Below are 17,041 nucleotides of genomic sequence, written 5' to 3' on the forward strand. Positions count from 1 at the left end.
GCATGCAACTCCATGTTATATGCATATCTGCTATGTCAATAGAAAGGCTGTAACATCACTTGTACTTGTGACCTAATTAACTATCATTATCATCTTCACTGTGAGATGTAACTACAACAAAATTCATACAATTCTATGCAGGATATTTGGATCTGGATATTCTTGCTGAACCTCTGTGAATTTATTCTAGTAATGGTTGCTATAATGTTGTCATTGGTGCAACACCACAATGACATAAAACTACCACAGTGTTAAAACTGATCATCTAATGATAAAGCAAGAATATATTTTTCTCACCCCGTGATTTTTTTCCGAGATCCTCGCTAATTTTTTACCATGCAACTGGAATTAAGAACCTGTAATTTTAAAGATTTTTGAACTCGTAATCTGATATTTGATAAACAATTGAAATACTTTTGAAGATAACTTTAGTTCATATTTTTCATTTTGCTTTAATTTTATTCTCAAACATTTCACAAATGAAGCCATCCCAAAAATTGTAAGAAGTCATCCATGAGTTTAGATTTAAATCGGATCGAGGGTAAAGATGATGCCAACTAATTAATTACTGGAACAACACATGGAAGTAATTGTGTATTTATACTGTAGAACCTATACTCTGTCTGATTTTATTATTCTTTTATTATACAGGTCTTAGGGGAAAAGCCAGAGCTTCCAGAATGTAGTGATGATGACGATGAGATGGCTGATATTGCAAATCGGAGGAGTGCTAAACTCTATATGGTAAGTAGCTTTATTCTGGGGGGTTAGGCACGCTCAGCAGTTATCATGCACACAGAGCCTTAGTACATGGAGTTCTGGTTTCACCTAAAGAACCACAGTTGTGTTGGGTGATTTGCAGCCAGTGGCCAAGATTCTCACACAGTATCAAGATAGTCCAGCTGAAATGAGGAAAAAATATTGATTACAGCCCTGTTTACCAGAAAATAAATTAAGCATGGCCTGAGACCCATTAATCATAGGTCAAAGAACAATTAACTGACTTAAATCTGAAATCAAAATGTTTCCTGTCTTCTTGGTTTCAGAAGTGATAGTTTTTATAGTTGTGTGTGATTTATCCTTAACAGAGTTTGAGAGATAGGTAGTTTTATTTTTCTAATTAAAATCCAAAGAAATTTGAATGCGGAACTCTTTTCTTTTCAATGTTCCTTTTCTCTTTTCTCACTTCCCATGGGTTAACACTGACTGGGACCGTGGCAATATCAGAAAAATTCTTCATTACCAGTGTCAAAGCAGAGCCAAGTTTTGGTATTTGATCATTTCTGACAAAAGAAGCCTGTTTTGAAATGAAAATATATGGACATTCCATTTCATTGCAGGAAGCTGCAGAACTGAAACAATAAATTCTTGATTTTCTCTTTTTCTTTCCTTTCACGTCTCTTAACTTTCCTTCATGTTGCCTTCTTGAGAAGTGAGAAACTATTTGGAAAAGGGGGGTGTTTTTAATCAAGTCTAGAAAATACTTTTATTTTCTTCCATGAGAAAAAAAGAGTTATTTCTTCCTGAAGACCACAAATTTTCAATTGTTCTGTAATTTCAGTTGTTCTTGTTTAGCATGTAAGTGTACCTTTGGCTTCAGTGAGGGTGATGTAGTAGCAGAAGATGACACTAATTCATAGGATAGGTTGATATAAGCATATGTTTTTAACTGTGAGATGTTCACTGTATACACATTTGAACCCAAAGTGTAAGAGAAAATTATTTGCTTTTAAAAACTGAGAGATCGCTAAAATTAACACTGTATCTCCCTCTGCTGGTTTTAACGTTAAACAAAACTAAAAAAGTCATTGTCCTTACTTTCCAGCAGGATAAAAATTTCAGACATAGGAATAGTAACTAATTTTTATTGTAATTCGGAGAATGGAAATTAGTTTGATGATCAAAACCAGAGCTTATTTGAAGTTGCAATTACTGCTTCCTTAGGTGTCAGATGCAAGTGGATCCATGAAGTTGTCAGTGGTAGCAGAGGAAAACCCCTTCTCCATGGCTATGCTTTTGTCAGAGGAGTGCTTCATCCTGGACAATGGTGCTGCAAGGAAGATCTTTGTGTGGAAAGGTAAGAGGACCCTTCTATTGAAAAGGCAGAAGAAACACAGTTCTGAGGGATCAATACAGCATCCACTGAATAGCCAAAACTTTATACTGACTGGACACAGTACCCATAGTATGGTCATGGTTCTGCCTTGGCATGGTCAATGGACAAGGATTGCTCATGTCAGTAAAGGCTTATAAGAATGTGTCTTGTTTAAAGATCCTGTCTATTTTTAAGACATCTGTAAGCTTAATGCTTAAATGTTTATCTAAGTAGCAATTACAAAGCAAACATAAGGAATCCTGCAGATTTTGTGTATTGCCATCAAATATCCATCTTCTAGGAAAAATATGGGCTTTGAAGGTTTGATAACAAGTAGGTATTATATTTTCATACCTTTATTGGTGGAGATGTGAAACTGAGAGGTGAGTGATAATTACAACCTCCATCTTCCAGGGACCAACTGAAAACATGCTTGTTTTTTTTTCTCCTGAATATTTATCTGTGTTATTATCCATTGTGCTAGGACTGTCTGCAGTCATTTTAATTGATCATTTTCCCAGAGAAGAGCTGATGAATTAGGTCTGGACACTGTACTTGGAATGCAATGGTGATGCTATTGCATTTAACATTATCTCCTGCCTCCCCCCCCCCCCCCCTTTTTTTTTTTTTTTTTGTCTGAGGCAGTATATTAATTCTTCTGTGACATTTGCATTTCTTTCTGCCATGTGAAATAGCAAATAATTAATCAATGCAGTTGTCAAACTTCTGAATCCAGGAAGTATTGTAAGCATCCTGCTTGAGTAGTTATTTGCTTTCAGGGATGTGACCTATAAAAAATAACATATGGGGGGATTGTGCTCAGAGTCCTGAGCCTGACTCCTGGTTTTCCCTCAATTACATCCAATGTAGGTTTTGTGAATGTGGCCCTACTTGTTCCTTTGTGTATCCTCACTTTGCTACCACTGATAATGATAACGTGTCAGAAAAAAAACATTAATCTGCAAGTCTCACCCTTGCACTGAGAGGCTGCAGTTATCATCGCTGCTGGAAATCTTCAGCCCACTAAGCTGAGGAGTGTGAATTACTTTGCTAATAGTCTCATTCAAAACTGAATACAATGAATAGCTTATCAGAGCATCTTGGAAGACTAAGAAGTCTTTAAAGCATAGTCGTTGACAGCCAGCTGGAATGCAGAACTGATACAAAAAAAATCATCCCACTGAGGCTTTCAGAGATGTCTAATACTGAACAGGGTAGAGGAAGGAGGAATGGGTGGGGAAAAGTGGTGGTAAATTGCACAGCACAGCCAGATTGAAAGGGAGTTTCATTTACTTGGGAGTAGTAGAATTGTGGTGGTGCCTAATGAGGGGAAGGCAGTTCTAGAGAGCAGCTTCAGTTAACACACTGCAGCACAGAAGACAAGGATTCACAGAAAATACCCCGAGTGTTCTTACTGGATGTATACCTCAAACCTAGCAGAAATTTTGAGTAGCCTTTTTCTTTCTTTCTTTCTTTCTTTTCCAACCAAAACACACAAAGCAAAAGGAATAACGATTCTTTTTTTCAAAACCATTAAGGTACTGTTTTGGCTGTTCAACGTTGTGTGGATCTCATTATTCGTGTTTGGTCAAGATGGAGGCATAAGCAATGTTGAAGAGAATCTGGCTCAAGGGCATCTTGTTTTGACAAAGTCGGTGAGCTCACTGTCTTTTCTCATGGACTGTTGTTCTTATCTTTAAACCAGGCAAAGATGCTAACCCACAGGAAAGAAAGGCTGCCATGAAGAATGCTGAAGCATTTATACAGCAGATGAATTATCCTGCCAACACACAGGTGTGATCTGTTTATGAGTTTATGAGATGATACCAAGAGATAATGAACTCTGTTAAAGGCTTTGTTTTTAAATCAGAAAAAAAAAAAAAAAAAAAGTCTTTTTTTAAGGGCATATAAGTCCTTAAGGGCAATGTTTTATTGACAGATAATTCAGAAGAGTTTTCATTTCAGTAACCATGTCAGCCTTGTTTTCATTCCATCTCATGTTTCCTGTTTCATTTCAGATTCAAGTGCTTCCAGAAGGAGGTGAAACGCCAATTTTCAAACAATTTTTCAAAGACTGGAAGGATAAAGATCAAAGCGATGGCTTCGGCAAAGTATATGTCACAGAGAGAGTGGCTAAAATTGAGCAGATTGAATTTGATGCTACCAAGTTACACGAGTCTCCACAAATGGCTGCGCAGCATAACATGATAGATGATGGCTCAGGGAAAGTACAGGTATTTTTTGTGTGGTTACACCTATTCCAATTTCCACCTACCCAGTTTCTCTGTTACTTGTAATAGGTTAAACTGCTACTGTATGTTTTGCTATGTAAGATATTATGTTGAGGACAATTACATTAATGGTTATTCCTACAAATAGACTTGAAGTGGAAAGTGAATCTCTTTGTCAGCAGTATGCTGGCATGTAATGTTATTTTTATGCTCATGAAAGATGTAGCAGTCATCAGAAGAAATCAAAGTGCAGAAATATCTCCCCTTTTATAAAATACTTATACAGGAAATACTTTAAATACGATCCTTATAACTAAAGGAATGCTTCTTTCCCACATCATTTTGAAATCTGGAATGGGAAAACTTGCCTTTGGAGTCAGAAATTTAATCCATTTATCTACATATGTCTTGTTGTATCTGTCCTGTCTGCTTCTTTGTCCCTAGTGAGTGTTTCAAGTAGCCTGAATTTTGAAAGAATATGATGACTTTAGAGTCTTTTCAAATCTATCCATATCCCATTGAAATCTCTTTGGATTAGTCTTTTGTATAATCCAGGGAATATATTTGGACTACACAGGGCTAGCTTGGTACTGCACCAACGCACCTTGTTGGATACAGGTCTGAATGTTGGGATCCTGAAAGTAAGAGGAGGAATAAATGCCCACAGTGTTATTGTCTTATTTTCTGCATTTCTGACCTCATACTTGGAATGGTCCATGGATTTCAGCCACAGCAGCACTTTTTATTTATAATTTATAATTTATAATTTCAGTATATAATTTTTTTCAGTTATAATTTCAACTACATGTTTTTGAAGGGCAGCTGTTAACTGAGTTGCGCTGGAGTGAATCAAATACAAGAAATCTGCCAAACTATCTTGAATACCTCTCCCAAACACTATTATAGTTATACTGGGAGCCATAATGTTGTGACATTCTTGTTACACTATCATCTTAAGACGTTAAGAAAGTAAGTTCAAATATAGCATTATGAAATGACATTAAAGCATCAAGACAAAGAAGAGTGTACTGCATGGCTCGTTGATCATTATTCATTCATTCTCTGGATGTAGGGTGCAAACATATCTTTCATACAGTCTTTCTTGGTCATATACTATAACATTTGAGAATAGAAGAAAAACTGCTTAAGGTATGATAGGACAAATCACCTCTTGAAGAGGCTGAAGATGAAGTTTAGCATTTTGCAGTGATTTCTATGTTTCCCCAGATCTGGAGAGTGGAAAGCAGTGGCAGAGTTCCTGTGCAACCTGAGACATATGGACAATTCTATGGTGGTGACTGTTACATCATCCTTTACACTTATCCTAAAGGGCAGATCATCTACACATGGTATGTGTTGACAGCTTTGCACAGACCTCCTGTATGTGGAATATTATTTCATGCTGACTTTGTGTCCTGTTGAGAAGAGTAGAGAGTCACAATTAAATGCAGGGTTATTTACTATGTCTTGGACATGCAGTATAATCTCTAGACCATTTTGAAATCAGGCTCAATCGTTGTTTTTTTTTTTACAATGTCTTCCTCAGGCAAGGAGCCCGTGCTACAAAAGATGAACTGACTGCTTCTGCATTTCTAACTGTTCAGCTAGACAGGTCATTGAACGATCAGGCTGTGCAGGTTAGTGTCTTTGGGATGACCTTGAACAGAGAATACAATATGGATGCAGAAACAAGAACTGAAAGGAGGAGATAGTGTTTGAAGACTGGGAATATCAACTGCTAATGGTGATCCCTTCTGTGTATTTGTCATCTATCAAGATATTTAACTTCCATTCAGTGCATAAACTGCCTGAAATTACTTGTGTTTTATCATAGCTTAATGGTACAATGATTAGCCATGAAGCACAGTAAATACCTCACAGTTCACTCTGCAAGAAATTGTGCATGTTGCCATACTGATCTTTTTTCATAGCACTTAGCTTAGTTGCAGAAGATAGATGTATCTCCTTAGTTGAAATAACAAGAGTTTGTATTCACACAGTCTTTTTGTCATTGACCCGTTTGTACAGATAAAACCAAGCTGCCAGTTACTTGAACTCAGTTAAAAATTGTTTTTCCAGCTTTTCCCTTTTATTTTCTTCATACAACTAATACTGTTTTATCCTCATATTTGTTTTCAAATACATTTCTTACTTGTATTGGGCATTAACCAACATTGGGTAGGAGGAGCTGTGGAAAGCCCCTTATTTTCACAGAAGTGCTCAAGCAGGAAGATGGCTAGGGACAGGCAGGGATTTTCTAGGCACTAGAAGGTAATTATTTATTTCCCATCCTTTAGTTACCAATGTAAGGGTTTTCCCCACCCAACAATGTACACTAAACTTAAAAGGTAGATTATACTTCTGTCTTTTAATCAGTTATGATTTATTACTGAAAGTATACTCAGGAAAGTTTAAAATACTTCCAGTTAATTATTCCTTGAAGTATTCCTAACATATGTTCTGTTTTTGGACACAGCTTGGCACCATACAGTTTTATCTCACACCTACGACCAGTACTGCAGGAATAATAACATTACAATTAAATAACTGCATTAATATGATTAAGAGGCTGTTTTATTCAAGCTGTGTGTTTAGGAGGTTTAGGTTAGATACTAGAACTTTTTCACACGTAGGGAGGTGACGCACTGAACAGGTTGCCCAAGGAGGTTGTGGATGCCCCATCCCTGGAGGCATTCAAGGCCAGGCTGGATGTGGCTCTGGGCAGCCTGGTCTGGTGGTCGGCGACCTGCACAGAGCAGGGGGGTTGAAACCAGATGATCTTTGTGGTCCTTTTCAACACAGGCCATGTATGATTCTATGATTCTAAGTACAGGTAATATATTCTAGGTAGGCATGTATATGCTTATAAATACATATGTATATATATATGGATGGATTTGTATGCATATACTCGCTTACCTAAAATATATTACCTGTACTTAATGTGTAAAAGCATTATTGGAAAGGTTTGAAGTGTATTATTTCTGCTCACTAGATGGCACTACAGTACAAATTAGTATTAAAACGCCATGAGACCATTTGTTTTGCTGGAATGTTTCCCTCAGTGCATTTCTTCTGTGTTGTTTTTGTTTTTTCATTTGTTCGTTCTTGCTGTTTGTCATTTGTAAAATCCTGCCACAGTTTTGCAGCTTGACATCCACAAGCATACATGTTAGGTGTCCCAGTCAGGTAATGTTCTCAGTCTGTCCAGCAGTGCAGCAGCTGGAAGTGCTTTCTTGGCAGCCCAGCACAATCTGCTGGCCTGCAGCAGCTCTTCCTTGGCTCTCTGCTGCTTCCAGCTTGACCAGGCATAGCTCGGGGCCTTGTACCTTGTACCAGAGCTTTGCAGCACGCTTATACTGAGCTCCCCTGCCTCTGGCTGAGTACAGCAGCATCCTCAGCCTGGTACTGCCATGTCCCCTGGGTGTTTTGCATAGGAAGCAGAGCCAGTATGACCAAAAGACAGGCATGGTTCCTCCCTGTGCAGATGCCTTTCGCTGCCTTCCTAACAGGCAGCTTTCCATTTATTTGCTTTTCTTCCCCCTGCCCCCCTCAGCTTTTCTATCCTGCCATTCTTCCTTTTGCCTTCATTTCATGCAAGATGTAAGTCACTTTTCCTTGTATAAAGCAAGGGGAACTTGCATAAAAAATCCATATACAATATAGTCTTTAGCTGTTGTTTAGCTTTTGTTTCCTTAGGTGGGAAAAGACAGGCGATACTCTCATAAAGGAAGAATGAACAGAAAGTATACGAGTAACTTATACAGTACATTAATCTGTAAAAATAGCAGTTCTTCATAGCTCAGTGTTCTTTGAGATGGTAACAGTTTCTTTTGTATCTGTAATGGAAGTTCCCTTCGGTCATCCATGTTATTCACGCAAGATGGATTTATGCTCATCTTTTTTATTGTACTATAGATAAATGCACACATAAAAAAAACAATCAGGAAGAACAACTGTCTTCTTGTGTTTAAATACACAGCCCCTAAAATTTCAAGTTATTGTGTTAGTGGAATTAAGTGACATACAAAACTCCATGAAATGACAGTTCTTTTAGAAAAAAAAAGCAGTTTTCTTATTACAGTAGATAGTAGACATTTTAATCAGTGAGACAATATTTTAGAGGTTTAAATCCTATCTCTGTGTTAACGTGATTAACAACAAATGTCACAAACACTCTAATGTGTCTGGACCTATATTCTTACATCTTCTCAGTTTGCCAGTTCCTGCACTTGCTAACACTCCTGGTTTTATTAGCTAACATCCTCTATGCTATTCAATAAGGGCTAAAAATAATTACCCATGTCCTCTTCTTTCTTTTATTGCATTTTATTATGTATGTACAGATTCGAGTCAGTCAAGGCAAAGAGCCTCCCCATTTACTGAGCCTCTTCAAAAATAAACCACTTATTGTCTACAAGAATGGGACATCCAAGAAGGAAGGTCAGAAACCTGCTCCACCCACACGGCTCTTCCAAATCCGCAGGAACCTAATGTCCATTACAAGGATTGCTGAGGTAAAGTCACCTGCTAAATAATATGGTATAGCTGCCATGAGCTGCTCTTACTATCTCTGTTGAATAGTCACATCTGGTATGAACACAACTCTAAAAAACACTGCTCTGTGTGACCAACCTATCTCAAAAATCAAAGCGAATGAAGTATAACTGGCTACAACCAATCTGCTTGTTGCAGAGGAGAGTGTATGAAAATGTGTAGCGAGCAATCAACTGACAAAGAACCGACAAGAAATCAGCACCCTTAATGAGACAGTCCTTCCTAGTACCTAAGATTTGTCCTTCAAGTCAGATCCTAGTTTCAAGTGAAGTTCATCTCTAATTTATGTCAGTGTAAATCCAGGAAAAGTTCAAATTAACAAAGCATAGCTGAATAACATCTGTATGCATGTTTTATAAAGCATTCAAAATAGTGACCTATGTTATTTGAAAATGGGAAGAGTGAAACAATTTTTTTCTTGATGTTCTAGGTTGATGTTGATGCAATGTCACTGAATTCCAATGATGCCTTTGTTCTGAAACTTCCAAACAATACTGGTTACACCTGGGTGGGAAAAGGAGCAAACAAAGAAGAGGAACAAGGAGCTCAATACATTGCCAGTATTCTTAAGTGCCAGACTGCTAAGATTAATGAAGGCCAGGAACCAGGTTGGTTTCTAATGGGCAGCTGTGGATATACAGCACTGTGTGGAAATACAGCATAAATATTTTTCACAGTTACATATTTTGTAAGCAGAACCATGTGCTCGCTCTCTCCCTTTGAAAATCTAACTCAAATTTTACAATGGAAATCTATCTGAAATTGGCTGATGCACAAGTAGTGCAATGCCCTGGAAGTCTGTAGGACAGCAGCTGGTGCTGCAGAGCAGTGTGATCCTTTCTTAGCCCTTGGTGACCAGGAGGGGAGCAAGACATTGCTCTGTGTAAATCTGCAAGTGAGACCTTTATTGTTATGCTGACAAACTGGAGGAAGAATTGTAAGAAAATGCACTCATCTTTGAGGCAGCAAATAAGATGCTGTTCAGGGATTCTTGAAATAGTATCAAGCAAAACCATTAAATGTTAAATGCACTGCTATATAACTTATGCATTATGTATTTCAGAGGAATTCTGGAAAGCACTTGGAGGTAAAAAAAAATATCAGACTTCATCACAGCTTTTGACAAAGGCTGAAGATCATCCTCCTCGTCTGTATGGTTGTTCTAATAAAACTGGCAGATTTATTGTAAGTGTATAATGGATACTTTCCTCTTTCTTTAATAGTATAATTTCTGGCATGTTTTATCTTGGGAACCAATGGGTATTCAATTAATTTGGGGACCTGGCTTTTCTTTGTGTAGTTAGTAGTGCTTAACAAGAGCTAGAAAGTTGAGGCTTGATACTTTGAATCATTTCAAGTGCAGAGAATAGAAGAGACAGAAGAATTGATACTGGAGATGTCTGCATAGCCTGCTCTAGCTGCGGACTAGAGGCTTGCAGATGCAAAAAGATGAGGTGTTTACCTAGTCAAAAGCACTGCGTTCTTGCAGAGCATTGCCAGTCTGCTATCATTTCTCTGAGAAAGTGCAGGTCAGTGCCTTTCCCTTTATGTGTCTGACAGTGGGGGTGAGGAAAAGAAACATCCTAAACCTTTGCCAGAAAACCTTATTAGCCTGAAATTTTCTGTAGAGATTCAGGACATGTAATTACCTCTAAGGTACTGGCCTGTGCTCAGGAAAGTAGGAGGACATATTTCCTTAGCAGAAATATCCAGAACTGTGTGCTGGATATTAAGCGTATGGCATAGGCTTAATTACTTACCATATTCTGGGAAGGTGTTACTGTTCAGAAAAGATAAACTAATTTTTAGATAGGCAAAATAGTTGGCTACCAGCTCTGCAACTTCCTTAAGAGAAATCTCATTCATACCGAGAGAGATACTAGAAATAGGATCCTTTAATATGGACTTTAAAATCTTGTAACAATAGTAACGCATGTTGTTCTAGCAAGCTCCTAAAATACTCTTGTGAAATACAATAGGATAACCAGTCTCACTATAATATCCTGCTGGCAGCTATGCACTAGCTTGGTTTTCTGTTTTAAATCCCCTCCAAATCTGTGAAATTCCATATCTCCCATTTCATTTCCTCAGTACCTGACTCACCATTAATAAAGCTCACCACAACAAGGGGGTCAGATCACTCAAAGCTTCTGGCCATCATATTATGGTACAGAGAAAAAAGGATTGACTTTTGCAATTCTGATTCCAATCCCTCTAGTACTCCTGCACGACCAAGCATAGCCAAATGCTTGATAGACCTCTACAATTAACAGGCTATCTATTAGCTACATTATTAGCTCTCCTGCTCACACAGATGAAAATTAAACTACTTTCTTGTCTGCCTGTAAATCCCTGGAAGAAGCAAGCAGTCTGCATTTCCTCTGGGGGCTAATCCTTAATGGCTTAGTTAACTATCATGTCTCATTTTCAACTGACTGGAAAGCATGCTTGCATGTGTATTTCACCACTGAGCTTACCCAATGCAAATCAGAATAGTTTCTTTATTAATGAATGTAAGCTGCTTGAATACATCAGCTGTAAAATTGGTTTAGTTAGTTTGGTACATGTCACACTATGGAAATCTCCCTGTCTTCTCCTTCTGGCAAACTTCAGTCCTAATTCACAATGCTCACAATTCCTATTATCCTTTAAAAAATTTCTGTGGTCTGTCCAAAATTGGAGAAGTCACTAAGACAAAAGCAAAAAATACCCACCAGAGTGTCCTTTTTAGATTGAGGAGGTCCCAGGAGAATTCACTCAGGATGATTTGGCTGAAGATGATGTCATGTTACTAGATGCTTGGGAGCAGGTAAGCTGCGTGCTTTACCACTGTTGTTTTTTTGTGGTAACAAGAATTTATTCTCAACAACTTTGCATGTAAGATGGGAGGAAAGATCATATTTCTGAGAATGAAAGAGGTTTTATTTTCTTTGAATTGTATCACTGGGAGTTGTATTTTCTGAGTTCTCTGATGTTCTAGTGTGAATATACGTGATTGAATTTCTAAGCGTAATGTCACACCACAGCAGACACTTCCCATTAAAACCAATGGAGGCTACAAGAGTATAAGCTCCAGGATTGAGGCTCTCGAAAATGTTCTTGACTTCATCCCTAAGATTTATTAATTTTAAGAAAGAAGGTTATTGAAAAGAAAAAAAAAAAAAAAGCCATAAAATCAATGTAGCAGCATCACCTATGAAAAAAAATCTTTTTAGAGAAGGGGACAAACACCAGACCTTTATATAGATTTCTTCAGAAAATCTAACTTGAGGGTGAAGAAATAATCTCCATTATTTTCCCGGATTCACAGAAAACTGAAAATACTGAGAGATTTTTACATGGCAGGCAAACTTACTGTGAGTGTGGAAAGCACATCTGTGTCTCACATTCTCTCTATTCTTTCTCTGCACCTTGGAGGCAAATGGGGAGAACATCATGCTTTACCTGTCTTCTTTAGCCTAACTTTCAAGGGAAAAAGGCTGAAATTTTAGGAAATGCAAAGGAATGTGCAAGGCCCATACAAGAAGGAGCAGAGAGGAAGGCAGTATTAAGAGCTGGGTGGGAAGGTGTTGGGATATACTGACTCAGATATGAATGGAAAAGATCTGGGAAAAGAAGCTGATTTCCAAAAGGATCCCAGCAGAAAGAAAGAAAAGAAAAAAAAGGAAAAAAAGAAGAAAAAAGTGGAGATTGCAGACTGGGGGTCCGGAAGTGGGGTTATTCAGTGAAGTATTCAATACTCTGAGTAGCATCTGTCTCAGGGCACCAGTGTTGATGCATATACAGAGCCTGATCCACACTGCTCCTGTTCAGCACTTTTACCTGTACCCAAAGAGCAATTTCCTTGCAAACTTGGAAAAGATGACCATGGAAAATGTAATTAGAGTTCCTTTCATCTGAGTGCATCAAGTCTGGCATTCCAGCATCAAGAGAGTGGTGAAATTGTTGAGTATAGATCTACGTTCTCTAGCAAGGGAAAAAAAACACACATTAATTTTGGTTTATGAGACTTGTGTATCTCTGCAGTACTTTCATAGAATATATTATTTCTCCTAGTGGAATCAACTGTTTTGTGTTTTGCCTACTGCACATAAAATCCTAATAAAAACACAAAAGCTTTCTCTCCTCTGTTTGCAGGTTTTTGTCTGGATTGGGAAAGATGCTAATGAAACAGAACGACAGGAATCCGTTAAATCTGGTAAATCAAATCAATTTGGCAGAATTCTGAGGGAAGTAGCATCAATAGTGCTTAAACAAATGAAAAGATATTGAAGAAGAAATGTAGCTGTGTTTACAGTGTTGTTTAAAAGAGTTACTGGGCTTATTAGAGTTTAACCCTGGGTAAGATTATTTTCTCCTTTAAATGTAATTTAAAAGTCATATGTCTTTCTTATCCATAAATTTATGAAGAGAAAAATTAATCAGAGCTTTTTAAAGTGAATATAGGAGAGCTCAGTGAAAAGAAACTGCACTGAAAGTAAAATGAGGTATTACTGACCAAAACCATACAATGTATAGTCAAAGGAATGCCAACAAATTCCCAGCTGTCTGTATTGCCACCCTTGGAGGAGGAAATTCCTACTGCAGGACAAATCAAGACAATTTACCTGGAATGCACCTCCTTGAAAAATCCTCTGTCATCTTTGGTGTGATTTCTTATACCTGAGCCTTCCTGATGGAATTCCTGCTAAAAATGCTTACAGGCATTTCCTCAAAGCAGCTAAGGTTGCCTTGTTGCATTTCCATTAGGTACTGATGTTACACTGAGACGTCAGGGGATCTGTACTGAATGCAGATTTGAAGTTTTTACATGGCAAAAATGGGACTAAAGCTTGTGAATTTGCAAAGCACCAGTAAATGTATTCTCCTGATCAAAAACCAAAACACGGTTGTATGGCAGTGGACTGACTAGAGTAATAATCACTGTTTGACTCTTGTGGAAAATTCTTTCACTGGCAATTGGGAGAAATCAGCAATTACTTGACCATTTCATTGCCTTTGAAATAATGAATGGAATACCTTATTGTAATAGCTCTGGGTTCTTTCTCTTGAGCTTTCAATGTATTTTTTATGCCAAAGGAATTAACTAATATTTTACATGTTTCATTTCCCCCTGTTTTTAGCCAAACGTTATATTGAAACAGATCCTTCTGGCAGAGATAAGGGGACCCCCATCGTTATTGTGAAGCAGGGGCACGAGCCCCCAACCTTCACAGGCTGGTTCCTGGCTTGGGACTCCAACAAATGGAAAAACTGATTTACCCAAGAGATCTTCAGCTTCAAGCCAAAGAATTATCAGTGCACAACTATTTTCTAGTATTTTCAAGCATAAGCTTATGCAACAACACGATGCAGATGTTGTTAGCCTTTCCTGAGCTTCGATATATTTATATGAATAACTTAGCAGCTCTCAGTGCTGGATAGGATAAATGATAAGTGTCAAGTGAGGTGGGAGGGACTTTTCCTGTAGGAAATATGTAACCTATGAATTCTTCACAGAAGTGGACCAGTTTCTTTTACTGTGCAAAGATGGGCCAAATTATGCCTTCCCTTAACAATTCAAACCAATGCCAAAGAAACTCCTTTAGTGTAAGGTCAGCATAATGTTGTGCATTATTTGGCCGGTGTAGAATTTCAGATGCTGCCTGATCCACAGCTTTGTCTTGCAAGGAGCAAACAAGAGATGAGTATTTTGACAAAGCTGTTCTTAACATGTTTGTTTACTATCCTTGGTCCAGATATTATAATTGGAGCTTATGATTGTGCACTTGTAAGAATATGAAGGTGTTTTGCGGTGGATTTTTTTTTTTAGATTCTAACTCATTTTAATATATTTCCTTAGGTTTCTCTATGCAAAGCATCTCCAGCTCCAGATCTTTTTAACTGAAGCTCTCATGGACATTTTAGAGAGCTATTTTTCAGTGGAAGCATAAATAACAGCTTCAAAAATACTTACTCTGACTTAACCAGACTGCACTTAAGCCATACTTTGCCTTGGTTGCCTTACTTAGCAGTCCCTTTGGCTTTTGTGCCATGGAGTTTGTTCACATTGTCAGGTATAGGATGTGTTCCCAACTCATTTTCTAAACAGGTCTCAGTCAAATATCAGCATGGAAACTCCTTGTTTCAGCAGCGTTCCTGGGAATTTGGAGTACGAGGAAGCACCACATTATAATTTTCTCTCAGACAATCATTTGGGATTTCTTTTTTGTATTCTGGTGAATTTAAGAGTACATTTTCAAAGTATGTTTTTTTAAGTTGTAGTTTTGCCAGAAAAGCCTCCTTAATCCTGCTTCAAATCTATATCGCTGTTTTAAGCATTTATCCTAGAATGCTTGTTTTAAACAATTTGTAGAGCAGTAAATCAAGTCAATGTGGCTTTTTAATGAAGGCTTTTCAACACTTTTGTTGATCTCATAAGATTGTTTGGAAAGTGAACGTTTTAGTTATTTTTTACTTTTTTAAAAAATGATTGTGATTTTGAATCTGAGAAATGCAAAAGAGTGAATTTTGTCTGAGCTAATAACAACATTGGCAAAAATAAAGAGAAGCTAAATCAATTAATTCAGGGAGTTTTTTCAGCCTTAAACATTCATTTAAATCCTTTCTTAAATAACTGGGCTGTATCTGGATGTCATTTCATTTAAAATAAAATTATGAAAAAGTATGTTATATGCAAAATTGATTTTCTTATCTCTGACATTATTGCTCAGTGCACCCACTGACGTCTAGAAAACCTTCTTAAAGTACAGGAGATACTTTCCTCTTTAAGTGGACAATCCAGTGAGAGGCTGAGTCAGGGGTTTTGTTTGTTACTCTGAAGCTGTTTTACCCAACAAAGATCTAATTCGTCCCAATAACTGTGTGAGAATTTGGGAACCGGGCACTTAGAAGCATATTGTTTCATCTTTTAAAAAAAGAACTACACCCACTGTTATTAATTGTTAGGCTTTACAATTCCCTGCTTGCAAAAATGATTGACTGCAGGAATGATTACTTTTTGGTGAGAGAAAATAGGATAGGTCTTGCGTTTTATTTACAAGCACAGAAGAGATGTCCTTCTCCTCCTGGAAAGAGCACAAAGACCTTTCAGTGACTCAGCTAGCACACTTCATACAGCCACTGAGCAGTCTGTGATTATCTCATGTCTTTGACACATGCATGCAATTATTTTTGAAAATTAACAGTTATGGTAGCTCCTTAACCAAGGATTAAACAAAATTTGCTCTCATTGTACATCAACATCTGCCAGATTGCTGGCAGCTCTGAACTCTGCACAGGCCGTCAGCATGTGCTGCAGCACTGTGAAAGCCTGTTTTCAGCTCCCATGCACAAGACAGAGAAGCTTTTGTGGTCTCCTGGCCCAGGCATTTTGGTCTTCCGTGCATTGTGCTGGCACATTGATTGCTGATGTTGAGAAGAACATCGAGAGCTCATAACTGAACAATGTTTGCAATTGTGCTTTGAGCATGAGAGCTGCTCTTAACATTGTTTTTGGTTTTACTTGGGAGTGAGAATGTTTATTTTTCATATACATCAGCGCGTGCAGTACGTACAAAGATACGTTTCTTTTCTCTCTGAAGACAGAACTGTGACTGCTGGGAAGTAGTGAAGATTAAGCTATTTTCAAGAAAGTATTTAAGCACATTACCTTTAGGAATACAGATATCCAATACACATATTTATTTCAGAATAGAAAAAAATGCACAATATATGCAGTGAAGTTAATTCAAGAATAAGCTGAGTTTTGAATTATTATCAAAGAGTATCAGTATTTTCAGCCTATTTCACATAGCAAATTTAGACCCTGAGTTAGTTACTGTTTCATTATGTTTCCAAACAGCAAGTAGTCATGTGTTCTATTGGTCAACAATACAGCATCATTTTGATGTTAATACAGTTTAATTGCAGAAATAATATAAAACAAATAAAAAACAGAGGTAGATCACACTCTTAACATGCTGACTTTACAAATAATAGCTTTTTCTTTTTTACAGGGTGTAGTTTTATCTAAAAAAATAATATACCTTTCCCTTATTCTGGCTAAGAATTTTACTGCTAAAATCAAAGGAACTTTGATTTAATGGAAGTGCAACCAGATCTTTAATCCATTACAATCCATAAGTCCTTCATGTCTCATTACATCCTCTCTAGACTG

General features: G+C 37.5%; 1 protein-coding gene across 1 annotated transcript in view; it reads left to right on the forward strand.

Moving 5' to 3' along the window:
* The window catches only part of SCIN (scinderin), a 45,101-nt gene extending 29,551 nt beyond the window's left edge, over window positions 1-15,550 (forward strand). Inside the window, exons 5-16 of the mRNA XM_048952271.1 lie at window positions 652-744; window positions 1,945-2,077; window positions 3,801-3,889; window positions 4,114-4,329; window positions 5,554-5,675; window positions 5,873-5,963; window positions 8,673-8,843; window positions 9,314-9,491; window positions 9,947-10,068; window positions 11,615-11,692; window positions 13,021-13,081; window positions 14,007-15,550. Coding sequence (XP_048808228.1) covers window positions 652-744; window positions 1,945-2,077; window positions 3,801-3,889; window positions 4,114-4,329; window positions 5,554-5,675; window positions 5,873-5,963; window positions 8,673-8,843; window positions 9,314-9,491; window positions 9,947-10,068; window positions 11,615-11,692; window positions 13,021-13,081; window positions 14,007-14,140 — 1,488 coding nt within the window. The 3' untranslated portion in view covers window positions 14,141-15,550. The remainder of the gene's footprint in view (window positions 1-651; window positions 745-1,944; window positions 2,078-3,800; window positions 3,890-4,113; window positions 4,330-5,553; window positions 5,676-5,872; window positions 5,964-8,672; window positions 8,844-9,313; window positions 9,492-9,946; window positions 10,069-11,614; window positions 11,693-13,020; window positions 13,082-14,006) is intronic.
* The last annotated feature ends 1,491 nt before the right edge of the window (window positions 15,551-17,041 follow it).

Source organism: Lagopus muta, chromosome 7 (assembly GCF_023343835.1).
Source record: "Lagopus muta isolate bLagMut1 chromosome 7, bLagMut1 primary, whole genome shotgun sequence".
Classification (NCBI taxonomy): domain Eukaryota; kingdom Metazoa; phylum Chordata; class Aves; order Galliformes; family Phasianidae; genus Lagopus; species Lagopus muta.